Source organism: Macrobrachium nipponense, chromosome 34 (genome assembly GCF_015104395.2).
Source record: "Macrobrachium nipponense isolate FS-2020 chromosome 34, ASM1510439v2, whole genome shotgun sequence".
Taxonomy (NCBI): Eukaryota; Metazoa; Arthropoda; class Malacostraca; order Decapoda; family Palaemonidae; genus Macrobrachium; species Macrobrachium nipponense.
Window position 1 is genome coordinate 19,575,364 of NC_061095.1, and position 13,001 is coordinate 19,588,364.

At 34.6% G+C, this 13,001-nt stretch overlaps 1 protein-coding gene across 2 annotated transcripts in view; it reads left to right on the top strand.

Annotated features, from left to right (window-relative positions):
• The window catches only part of LOC135207957 (DNA ligase 4-like), a gene marked incomplete at its 5' end in the record, with an annotated part of 136,148 nt that overhangs the window by 90,053 nt on the left and 33,094 nt on the right, over positions 1-13,001 (top strand). For both annotated transcript variants that reach the window (XM_064239977.1, XM_064239978.1), the window contains 4 exon segments: positions 1,464-1,590; positions 3,827-3,947; positions 8,217-8,398; positions 10,567-10,704. In XM_064239977.1, coding sequence (XP_064096047.1) covers positions 1,464-1,590; positions 3,827-3,947; positions 8,217-8,398; positions 10,567-10,704 — 568 coding nt within the window.

Below are 13,001 nucleotides of genomic sequence, written 5' to 3' on the forward strand. Positions count from 1 at the left end.
ATATCCAGCTTCAGCTAATAGTTCCTGTATAGAAAGATAGTTTTTATTATTTTGATATTTTTAAGGGACTGTATAGCATGAAAAACAAGAAATTCTTCTCATATGTTTGTCTTTATGGGTTGCCAGGAAAGTTAACAGTTGTCATAGACTGGCTATTTATATGAAAGGTAGCTTAAAGATTTTAGAAAGCATTGATGGTTTGAAGTACTGAATAGCAGTTACATGATAAAGACTTGAAAAATGCCTACTCTCAACCTAATAGCCCATGACTACAGCATCTACACAACTATTGCAGTTGTGGAGTTAACAATAAAGAAGTGGTTTACAACTTTAAATGAGATTATGTGTTACTCACATTGTGCTATACTTCATTCCCAATTTTAGTTTACAGAATTACAGTGTAATAAAGTAGGGGATGCTTTTGACATATGGCAGAAAGGGGTAATTATCAATTAGGTAATGAGAAAATTATTTGTCAGTTATCAAACTATTGAGAAAGCAGAGAAAATCATGGAGAAAGATCATTGTTGAAGACCAGGACCAAATGAGAATTCAACCTCAGATTGTAAAAGACAGAAGAGAGAACTCATTCTCAATCTAATCAACATCATTGTTATTATCATAAATATGTTCATGTCAGCCTTTTTCTCAATAGAATTAGATGTGTAATGAGTTGCCTCTGTAGAATGTTGTGATCCCTGGGTTGAGTATGTTTGAAAGCTCTTAGAAAGTAGGAATTGGTGGAGAGATATGAATGAAAAATATACTGAAATCTGAAAATTGAGATGGTCTGGAGATATGATGAGAAGGGATGAAGAACAGTTGGTTAGAAAGTAGTGAAAAAAGAAATAGCAGGACAGAGCGTGGGTCAGGGAAGAATGGATTAAGCTAATTTTACATCTAACCCTTAAAACAGAAGAGCTAGCACAAAAACAATTATGATGATGTTTTCTATATTGTACCGTAAATTGGACGTACGTATATACCATGAGTATGCATACTATTAACATAGCCCTACTTGTATCATGCGTCTTTGTTAGCATTTAGTGTTTATCCTTTAATCATGCCATTGAAGAATGTTTTTTGGTCCAGTGACCCTTCAGGTTTAAATATTTCAAAAAGTAGACTTTTGCTGAAGCAAATTAATGAACCTATTACCGTATGATAGTTAATAAAGATAAGCACTACTCAGGGCACTCAGCAGCTGGGATGTTTATTCAGGTAGTTGAAAATGGAGATTTCTTTTTTGGGAAGTTTTTAGGACATTTGCTACCACATATGTACATATAAGGCTGAAATAAAATAGTAATAAATTTATATGGGGAAAAATAATTTTATTAAAGAGTTAGATACAGAATATAAGAATAATTTTTTTTAGTGTTAGTTGTTAATGAGCTACTGTTGCTGTGGATGATACAAACTAACTCTATCCATGTTTTAAATTATGCACTTTTGATTTTCAGAGAGGATGTTATTAAAATTCTGAATGAAGCAATTGACAATCGAGAAGAGGGTGTTGTCTTAAAGGACCCAGATTCTGTTTATCGTCCAGCTTCTCGTAAGGCAGGATGGATTAAAGTGAAGCCTGAGGTTAGTGACAGTACTATAGGTAGAGTGTTATTGAAATGTTAACATTTTCAGGTTTCAAGGACATCAGATAACATCGTCATATTCCTAACTGTTGAGATTCTAATGATGCCAACTGGCATCGTCCTCATCCTATTCCCAATTGTTGAGATTTCAATGATGTTAAATGATATCATCCATGAAATATTTTGGCAAACTAATGTGTCAATTTAGCTATATTTTTGTTATTTTCAGGTTTTTAACATAGTGCAATAAAGTTCTAGTACTCAGCTTCAAAATTATGCCATAAACACCTTTATACAGTTGGACCTCAAATTATACAATTGTTACTTTTCGGATGTATCCAAACCCAGCAAAAATTAAAAATTTGTGTACTTTCATGCCTTTGCAAGCAAAGTGTGACTGGTTATTAGTGTTAAAATTTCTAATATACAGTGTACAATATAGTTATGCAAGCAGTGTACATGTACGTACCTTGTTAAATTTATGCTTAAATTTAAATTTTTTTAAGCTGGCTATCAAGTGCTCAGAATTTCTGAGATGTTTAACTAAGGTTTAATTGCTTGTACATGTGCACTGTACAGTAACACCTCCAGCTACATAATTTTGAATGTCAGCAGTTTTGATGCAACTGTGGTTTTTGTTAAAAATTAGAACAAAAAATAAAAATATGTAAGCTTTTATTAGATTATGGTATGCTAAAATTCCATAAAGATGAAGAAATCGGTAAAAAAAGTGCCAAATGTCATGAAAATAAATGTTAAAACGTGAAATGTATAATAATGTAATGTAAAGTATAAAATTACCTGAAAGCTTAAATGTTCATTGTCTGTTGGTTATTTGAGTCTTTGCATATGGATTAGTACAAGGTCTCCATTGTGTCTCATTTCACATTAGAAGGCTTGTGTTATCTCTCATTTATCATCAGATCCTTCACTTGGTTGGTTCCATCCCTTAGATAAATGTGAAGGCCTCTAGCATGCATGGGGATAATGTGGGCCTGTGGCCAGGCCTGTTGATGTCTCCAAATGTCATGCTCCATCAGTTTAGTTTTCTGCAGCTAGGCTCAGTGACTTAGGTTATTGTTGCCACGCTCTAGTCCAGGGATGGCCGGGATGGCAGACAGGCTTTGAAGTTTTGACTGTTCCCATGGCTTAGTTGACCCATCACCCTTTTTGTTGGCTGTAGCAGTGGTAGTTTCTGACTCGCTAGGTTTCGCTGTTCAATGTGACAAATATTGTCTTCCTTGAATGAGTCTTATGGTGCTGCTGCTTCCATCAGTTTCACAACCTTCCTTATTGCGTGAAACTAAGCATATGTTTTTGATCACCCTTGTCCCATTCACATGTCTCAGTGGGTTCTGTACCATTCTAACAAAGCCTTTCTTCTCAGTTGTAGGTCTTGTGGGGGACCTCTTTTTGGCCCCAGAGTTCATGGCTGACCTGAGACATCCTTGGACTCCCATACTTTTGCTAGTTTATAATTGACGTTTGAAAACCTCTTTTGTATTGGCTTTGGCAAGACCATTGTTGGGCATAGTTAGAGGGTCCTTGGGATGCCCTTGCACACCTCAAGATCAGTGTCTTTGAGATTTGAGTGTTGTCTTTTTTTATGTTTAATCAGGAGCTTTACTATACTTAGGGCAGGCTTCAGCCATGGCAAGTTTCATTGGGATACTTTTAACTATAGATGTAATGTAGTATTAGTGGATGTCTTTTTTTGTTGAGGTCAGTCATCCCGGTAGGCCATGTGGAGCAGGTTAAGGGAGTCTGGTCATTCGTTCTCCTTCTCATGACTTGATCCCTCATCTCACTAGGCAGTGTGCTTTTCTTCAAGCATTGACCCTTATGCCTCAGATGCTTGTTGCTTGTAACACTAGGAGTTTTCTCTTTCTTGCATTCATTACTTACAGAAGCTACGTAGATTTCTGAGATCATCAGCTTCCTATCTATCATCTGTGGGTACTGAATGTTTTGCTTAGTCAGCTGTTCTCTTCTGAGGCTCATCATCTTTGCCCTCTCCCATAAATTACAATTTAGTTAATTAAAAATGTAAAAACTGTATTGCATGAAGCATACTGTTGATTTTTTTTTTTATCTTCCATCTGCTATAACCAGCAATGTTTTACAAGCTGTTAATTCAAAATTCATATGATTTATCTCTTGAATATGTAAAGTTGTCTAAAAATTATGTCATTCATATAAAATAATTTAAACAGTATGTACACTTTTTTTTTCAGTATGTTGACTCACTTGTGCCAGAGCTGGATTTATTGATTATTGGTGCATATTATGGAAAGGGAAGAAGACAAGGTGTCTTGTCTCATTTCTTGTTGGCAGTTGCTGTTGAAACAGAGCCAGGTGAGATACCATTAAGATGTCTTTTGTGTATAATTTTTATATAGCAGTTTAATTGTTACTGACACGTTTAATTATTTAACTCTTTAATAAATTTTATTTGAACGAATTCTACAACTTCTACGTGAGAATTCTGTTCTCTTTAGAGTTTTAACAAATTTTCTTGAAATTATTAAATTTAATTTCCTGATGTTGCATTTATGATTAAAAAGATGATCTTTTATGGGAAGGCACCATGATTTTCTTTTATGGGAAGACACTATGATTTTTCATATTGTAAATATTTCATTTTGAAATTTCACCCGTTCTTCAATACAGACTCCTTCCCACTTTTGTGACAGGTTGCCCATTTTTTCTGTCCATTCTAAGAGAAAATTGTACTTGTTGATCTTGGTTTGAGCTCATCCTGGTGTGCTTGGATTGTCTTGGACTAAGGGAGACTTGTTAGTGTATTTGATCCTCCAGCTCTTTAGGAATTTTTGTTGCATTCTTGCTTTGCTGCTGCCTTGCTTTTATTGTCTTGTAGTTTTGAGGGTTCTAGGCACATAGCTTTCTTGATGCATTGTACCTGTGAGAACCATGCTTGCTCATCTCTCTTCTGCAGCTCTTGAAGGTGCTTCATTACTTCTTTGTTTAGAAGGGGAGCTGGGGGATAAGATAGCTGCTTTGGTTATAAGGTAAGTTGGGAGATAAGATAACTGCTTTGGTTATAAGGTAAGTTGGGAGATAAGATAGCTGCTTTGGTTATAAGGTAAGTTGGGAGATAAGATAGCTAATTCCTCTATCAGCATTGGGGTCTTAACTTTAGGAATACTGAAATAACTGGAAGGAGATAAATGCTGCACTCTAAGTACGTAATGAGTATGTTTTGGTATAGCTATAAGCGTATGGGGTCCTTCCAGGGATGAGCATGGTTATTGTACTTTTGCTGAAATTAAGTTTTTTTGGAGAGTCTGTTGTTGTTGTGGTGTATAGTGTGAAATTCTAGAAGAGAAAAATCTACACCAGCAAGAAGAAGGATGACCCTTCTATCTTTAGCTGTGAGGTAGAGAAATGAGGTGCCATGCAAATTTTAGAATTACTTGTCACTTTTCCTTATTGGTAAAGGAATCTTCATTAAACATACCTACCTCTTTTGAATTTAACACCTTCCAGACCAAGTAATGCAGGCTATTAAGTCTATGTTAACCCTCTTACGCCGAAGGGGTATAATAAAAATCGTCTCCCGTATGCCGAGGGGGTCTCGGAGTGAGCGCCGAAGCGGAAAAATATATATTTTTTAAAATTACAGCGCGCTTAGTTTTCAAGATTAAGAGTCCATTTTTGGCTCCTTTTTTTGTCATTGCCTGAAGTTTAGTATGCAACTATCAGAAATGAAAAAAATATCATTATCATATATAAATAATGCGATATATGATAGCGCGAAAACAAAATTTCATATATAATTGTATTCAAATCGCGCTGTGAGCAAAACGGTTAAAGCTAACAAGTTAATTTTTTTTCGTTGTATTGTACACTAAATTGCAATCATTTTGGTATATAATACATTGTAAAACGATCAAAGCAACACAGAAAATATTATCACAAAATGATGCATGAATTCGTAACGCGCGGACGTAAAAAGATTTTTTTTTCAAAACTTCACCATAAATCTAAATATTGTTCCAGAGACTTCCAGTTTGTTTCAAAATGAAGATAAATGATTGAATATTACTATACTGTAAGAGTTTTAGCTTACAATAGCAGTTTTCGACCATTTCAGAAGAGTTAAAGTTGACCGAATGTCTAATTTTTTTATATATCTTTTTTTATATGCAAATATTTCGAAAATGAGAAAAGCTACAACCTTCAATTATTTTTTTTGTATTCTACATGAAATTGCACACATTTTCATATATAAAACTCTATGAAACGCCTAATATGAAACTGAGCAAATGTTACGAGAATGCCACGTACGCATTTCGGAGATTTGTGGCGGAGAATCCGCGCGTGGAGGGAAGGAAAGTTTTTTTAAAATTCACGATAAATCTAAATATTGTGCTAGAGACTTTTAATTTGTTTCAAAATGAAGATAAATGACTGAGTATTACTAGACTGTAAGAGTTTTAGCTTACAATTGCGTTTTTCGACTATTTCGGTAGAGTCAAATTTGACCGAACGTGGTTTGTTTTATCGTGATTTATATGCAAATATTTCGAAAATGAGAAAAGCTACAACCTTCAATCATTTTTAGTTGTATTCTACATGAAATTGCACACATTTTCATATATAAAACTTTAAGTAACGGCTAATTTAAAAAACATTACAACAATCGCACAAAAAAATTTCTGATTTTTTTTGGAAGAGCTACTGTGCGGACGTAAGGAAAATGTTTTTTTTTTTCATAAATTCACCATAAATCGAAATATTGTGCTAGTGACTTCCAATTTGTTGCAAAAGGAAGGTAAATGCTTGAATATTACTAGAATATAAGAGTTTTAGCTTACAATTGCGTTTTTCTACCATTTTGGTAGAGTCAAAGTTGACCGAAGGTTGAAATTTTGGCACTTATCGTTATTTATATAAAAATATTTCAAAACTGATAAAAGCTACAACCATGGGTTGTTTTTAGTTGTATTGTGCATGAAATTGCACACATTTCCATATATAAAATCTTATGTAACGGCTAATTTAAAATGGTGCAAACATTACGACAATCGCACAAAAAATGTATCTTAAGAGTTACCGAGCGGATATAAGGAAAAAGTTTTTTTTATAAATTCACCATAAATCGAAATATTGTGGTAGAGACGTCCAATTTGTGGCAAAATGAAGGTAAATGATTGAATATTACTAGAATATAAGAGTTTTAGCTTACAATTGCGTTTTTCGACCATTTCGGTAGAGTCAAAGTTGACCGAAGGTTGAAATTTTGAAATATTTCAAAACTGATAAAAGCAACAATCATGAGTATTTTTTGTTGTTGTATTCTACATGAAATTGCACACATTTTCATATATAATACTGCATGTAATGGCTAATTTAAAATGGTGCAAAAATTATGTCAAAGTGACAAAATAATTTCTGAGATGTGTCACTGATACTTTTTAGTGCGATAAGAAAGAAATTCGCGCTTGCGCGCCTAAGTAACAATTGTAAACAAAACAACGCCTTGATCAGTGAGTTCCCAGCATCCCCCAAGGCGCGTGATTCAAAAATTTGTGCCTGGTAGGCCTATAAGTATGTTTCCACTAATTTTTAAAAAAACTTTTTTTATTGACGTTTAATACGTCTAATCGGCACCCGACACAATTTATGTCGACGTTTAATATGTCCAATCGGCGTTAGAGGGTTAATGCAGATATTAAAGGTTTTGTCTTCCTTGTCTTCTGAAGAGATGGAAAAATAGATGTTGATGGCAATAATCAGAGAAGCTCATGTAGCAAACCACAACTGTAGTTAATTTAGCTTGGTCCTCCACTCTGTCCCTTAAGCCCAAGGTCTCTTTTCATACATTTGGAGATGTCTGAAGACTGAGAAGACCTGAAACTAAGCCTGAGGATATGTAGATTAGTTAAGATATGAAAAGGCAGTACCTATACATGTAGAATATCCAGTAGTTTTATAAAGTTGCGAGTATAGGTAAACCTGAATTGTCTATTTAGTAAGAACATGCAAAATTAGAAGGATAATATTTATACTTCACAAATACAAACATAATTTACTGAGAATGCCTTCCTCACAGCCCCAGCAACTGAGCTCTCTTCAAGCTCACAAGGCAATTAATTGAAAGTTTTGTTCTTAATTGAGGGGTGAAAACTGGATCAAGGTCAGCTTTGAAGAAACTGGTTACCTAGGTGACTACAAGACAGAAAGTAGTCTATTATGTATCATGCAAGGTACACTGTAGGTAGTATCCCCTGTAGGAAGTGGAGTCACATGTAAAATTAGGGAAAGGTATTCAGAGTATTTGAAAATTCTTTTGAAGAAGTTTTTAATTTAGAATAAAAATATATCCCTATATACCTGACAAATGCTATAACAGTACTACTCAGATAGTATAAAGTAACGATTAAAGTTTTTCATACATAGTTGCTGAAAAAGTATTCTCTGACAAGAAAAATATTTTTCACACATTTTGATTCTTTAAAGTAACAATTACATTATTTTGTAAGGTACTATATAATTTTGGAAGTTAAATCTGTGTATGTTGCCCATTTACTGTAACTAATTAATGCCTGATATATCGTTGAAAAGATTAAAAATATAAATTTAACTTTGATGGGATTTCAGGTGGAAAGCCACGAGAGTTTCATTCGATTTGCCGTGTTGGATCAGGTTACACAGTTGCTGAACTAAGTGACCTTGTTGACAAACTTTCTCCTCATACAAGTAGACAGCAGCCTTCAGGAGTTATTGTCTCCAGAGAAAAACCAGATATCTGGATAAATCCTGTTAAGTCTTGCGTTGTTCAGGTTGGTTGTAGTAGTTTTAATCATACATATCATATCTTCTGTTATTGGTGTAAGAATTTTAGTACAGTGGTGGAGCAGTGGCAACCGGGGTTCAAATCCCACCGCTCGCTGATGACTTGGGAATGGTGCCATTGCATAAACCCGGTGGCCTACCAACCTGTAAACTCGATGGTGAGTAGGAAAATAGGTACCAACTCTGGCGGGGGCGGTTAAACAGTTGGCCAAGCGACACACTGGGACCTGTACCCCACTGACTGTTGGCTAAAGAAACAGATCAGTGCCTGCCCTATGAGCCTCACAGAGGCCCAGGAGGACTTTAACTAAAAAGAAAGCTATAGCAAGTACAATTCAAAACTTACTCATGACATTAAAAAAATGGTACTTGCAGTCATTCTTACAATGTTAAGTATACCTTTAGTTCCTCGTTGGACGAGTGGTTTTTGCACTCGGCTATCAATCCGGTGGTCCGAAGTTCAATTCTCGGCACGGCCAACGTGGAATCAGAGGAATGTATTTCTGGTGATAGAAATTCATTTCTCGATATAATATAGTTCGGATCCCACAATAAGCTGTAGGTCCTGTTGCTAGGTGACCAATTGGTTCCTAGCTACGTAAAAATATCTAACCCTTCGGGCCAGCCCTAGGAGAGCTGTTAATCAGCTCAGTGGTCTGGTTAAACTAAGATATACTTAACTCAACTTAAGTATAGTACCTTAGTTTAACAGACCACTGAGCTGATTAACAGCAAATGACATAGTAGTGAGATTATTTCTTTCTAGTTATTTCTTGGCCTTATTTCCCTTCATGTTTTAATGCTGAAATTTTGCAGCATATATTTTGACAAGTGGGACAAAAGAATAGTGAATCATGGAATCAACTTCAAATCATGAAGAGATAGATCAATGTTAGTTCAGGGATTGAAAGTAAAACCGGTTAGATAGATAGTTTGCTCTGTAATTGAAGTTGATCACTACTCTTTTTAGTGATGTATTTTGGTGAAGTATGTGATCCCTTTTTCTTGTTTATTATAAGATTTACTTACATTTAGAAATTGAGCTTAATAATACTGGCTAAAATACAAGATAATTCAAGCTTTTTAAAACTTTAATCACTCTGAAAGGTACTCTGGTCAGTTTAAACAATAAAATATACATGTCTGTGTTAACTGCACTAATAGGTCAATAGGGGTGATAAAAATGGCAAAACACATTTAAGAAGAGTCCTGTGCTTAGCATATGCTAGGCAACAGTAAAACCTAGCAGATCTTTGCAATTTAATTATCTTACCTTTTGCACATCACTATCGTTTCCAAAGGAGCGCTTCTAAATTCCGGCTCTCGCATCTTTTCTGTATTCTGTCTTCCACTCTTCTCCAGCCTTCCTACTTAAACTTCTCATCCTTGTAGGCCTGGGTCATCCAACTCTTCTGGTGCCCGAAGGAACTCAGCTGACATTATCAGGTTCTGTGTTATGTAGTTGGCCTTTGGCCTAAATTCTATATTCTGGCTATCTGTCTAATCCTCTTCCCAAAATTTTCATTCCATTCTCACCCAGCATCTTGTCACTTGTGACTAGCATGAGACAAACTAGTAAGTAAAAGAATGTCATCGAAACAAAAGACATAGCATCCTTCAGTTTCATCAGTGAAGCTAATAAGAATGAAAGGCAGGCAGTCCCTGGTTATTGGGCGGGGGGGCATTCCATTCCCGGTGGGGTGCTGATAAGCTAAAACCGCCATTAACTGAAACTCAGTGATGTATGGCGCCAAGTTTCGTTTAATGGTGCCGATAACTGGTTAATGGTGCCTCTCTCAGGTATATTATGGTGCCATAACTCTATTATGAGCACCTAATGGCACCGATAACGAAACTCTGCCTGATATGGCACCATAAATCGCTGATTTTATGGTGCTAGGCAAGCACCATAAAACCCAATCGTCATTAACTGAGTCTGCCAATAACCACGGACTACCTGTGTGGTAATATATTTTAGTACTGAGAAAAATGAATTATAAACTGACACCCTTGTGTAATTTTTGGTGGAAATTGAAAATGCATAAAAAGCCACTATAAATGAAAAATTTATTTATATTATTTTTGTAAGCTGCATCATATGATTTACAAGTTCTTTGTTTTATAAAGATCCTTTCATTTTTGTTCCACTTTTCAGGTTAGAGCTGCAGAAGTGGTGAAGAGTCTCCTATATCAGACTGGTGTAACTTTAAGATTTCCCCGAGTGGAGAAAGTTCGTTATGACAAACCTTGGTATGATATACTGACGACAAAGGAACTAAATGAATTGGAACAGGTAAGGTGTATTTCACAAATATAAAGTAGATTTAAGAATTTATGTTCATGTTGAGTTATAGAATGTCGATATTTTATCATTATTGTTATAATGATGCAAACTTTTATGTGGAAAAAACCAAGATGACTATTAACCCTCTTACGCCGAAGCGGTAAAAATAAAATTGTCTCCCGTGTGCCGGAGGTGTTTCAGAGTGAGCGCGGAAGCGGAAAAAATAAAAAATATTTTTTCAAATTCACAGCGCGCTTAGTTTTTAAGATTAAGAGTTCATTTTTGGCTCCTTTTTTTGTCATTGGCTGAAGTTTAGTATGCAACCATCAGAAATGAAAAAAATTATCATTATCATATATAAATAATGCGATATATGATAGCGCAAAAACGAAATTTCATATATAATTGTATTCAAATCGTGCTGTGCGCAAAACAGTTAAAGGTAACAAGTTACTTTTTTTCTTTGTAATATACACTAAATTGCGATCATTTTGGTATATAACACATTGTAAAACGATAAAAGCAACACAGAGAAAATATTATCACAAAATAATGCATGAATTCGTAACGCGCGGACGTAAAACAAATATTTTTTTTCAAAAATTCACCATAAATCTAAATATTTGTCCTAGAGACTTCCAATTTGTTTCAAAATGAAGATAAATGATTGAATATTACTATACTGTAAGAGTATTAGCTTACAATTGCAGTTTTCGACCATATCTGAAGAGTTAAAGTTGACCGAATGTCAAATTTTTTTATATATATTTTTTATATGCAATTATTTCGGAAATAAGAAAAGCTACAACCTTCAAATATTTTTCGTTTTATTCTACATGAAATTGCGCACATTTTCATATATAAAACTCTATGAAATGCCTAATATGAAACGGAGCAAATATTCCGAGAATGGGACGTACGCATTTCGGAGATTTGTGGCGGAGAATCCGCACGCGGAGGGAAGGAAAGATTTTTTTTAAAATTCACCATAAATCTAAATATTTTGCTAGAGACTTCGAATTTGTTTCAAGATGAAGATAAATGACTGAATATTACTAGACTGTAAGATTTTTAGCTTACAATTGCGTTTTCGACCGCCATTTCGGTAGAGTCAAAGTTGACCGACAATGTGGTTTTTTTTCTATTTATCGTGATTTATATGCAAATATTTCAAAAATGAGAAAAGCTACAACCTTCAATTATTTTTTGTTGTATTCTACATGAAATTGCGCACATTTTCATATCTAAAACTTTATGTAACTGCTAATTTAAAATGGTGCAAACATTACCACAATCGCACGTATGATTTTTTCGGAAGAGTTACCGCTCGGACGTAAAGAAAATGTTATTTTTTTCATAAATTCACCATAAATCGAAATATTGTGCTAGAGACTTCCAATTTGTTGCAAAATGAAGGTAAATGCTTGAATATTACTAGAATATAAGCGTTTTAGCTTACAATTGCGTTTTTCGACCATTTTGGTAGAGTCAAAGTTGACCGAAGGTTGAAATTTTGGCAATTATCGTTATTTATATGAAAATATTTCAAAACTGATAAAAGCTACAACCATGGGTTGTTTTTAGTTGTATTGTGCATGAAATTGCGCACATTTCCATATATAAAACTTTATATAATGGCTAATTTTAAAATGGTGCAAACATTACCACAATCGCATGTATGATTTTTTTCGGAAGAGTTACCGCGCGGACGTAAGGAAAAAGTTTTTTCATAAATTCACCATAAATCGAAATATTGTGCTAGAGACTTCCAATTAGTTGCAAAATTAAGGTAAGTGATTGAATATTACTAAAATATAAGAGTTTTAGCTTACAATTGCGTTTTTTGACCATTTCGGTAGAGTCAAAGTTGACCAAAGGTTGAAATTACGGCAATTATCGTTATTTATATGAAAATATCTCAAAACTGATAAAAGCTACAATCATGAGTATTTTATTGTTGTATTCTACATAAAAATGCGCACATTTTCATATATAATACTTCATGTAACGGCTAATTTACAATGGTACAAAAATTATGTCAAAGTGACGAAATAATTTCCGAGATGTGTCACAGATACTTTTTAGTGCGGCAAGAAAGAAATTCGCGCTTGCGCGCCTGTGTAACGATTGTAAACAAAACAACACCTTGATTCGTGAACTATCCCCCAAGGCGCGTGATTCAAAAGTTTTAGGCTGGTAGGCCTAAAAAGGGATTTTGACGTAAGGAAAAATCTATTTCTGAGCGATTGGCTCGTGTCGCCAGCGAAATATCCTTTAATCTATTATTTCTAGGGTAAATGTACTAA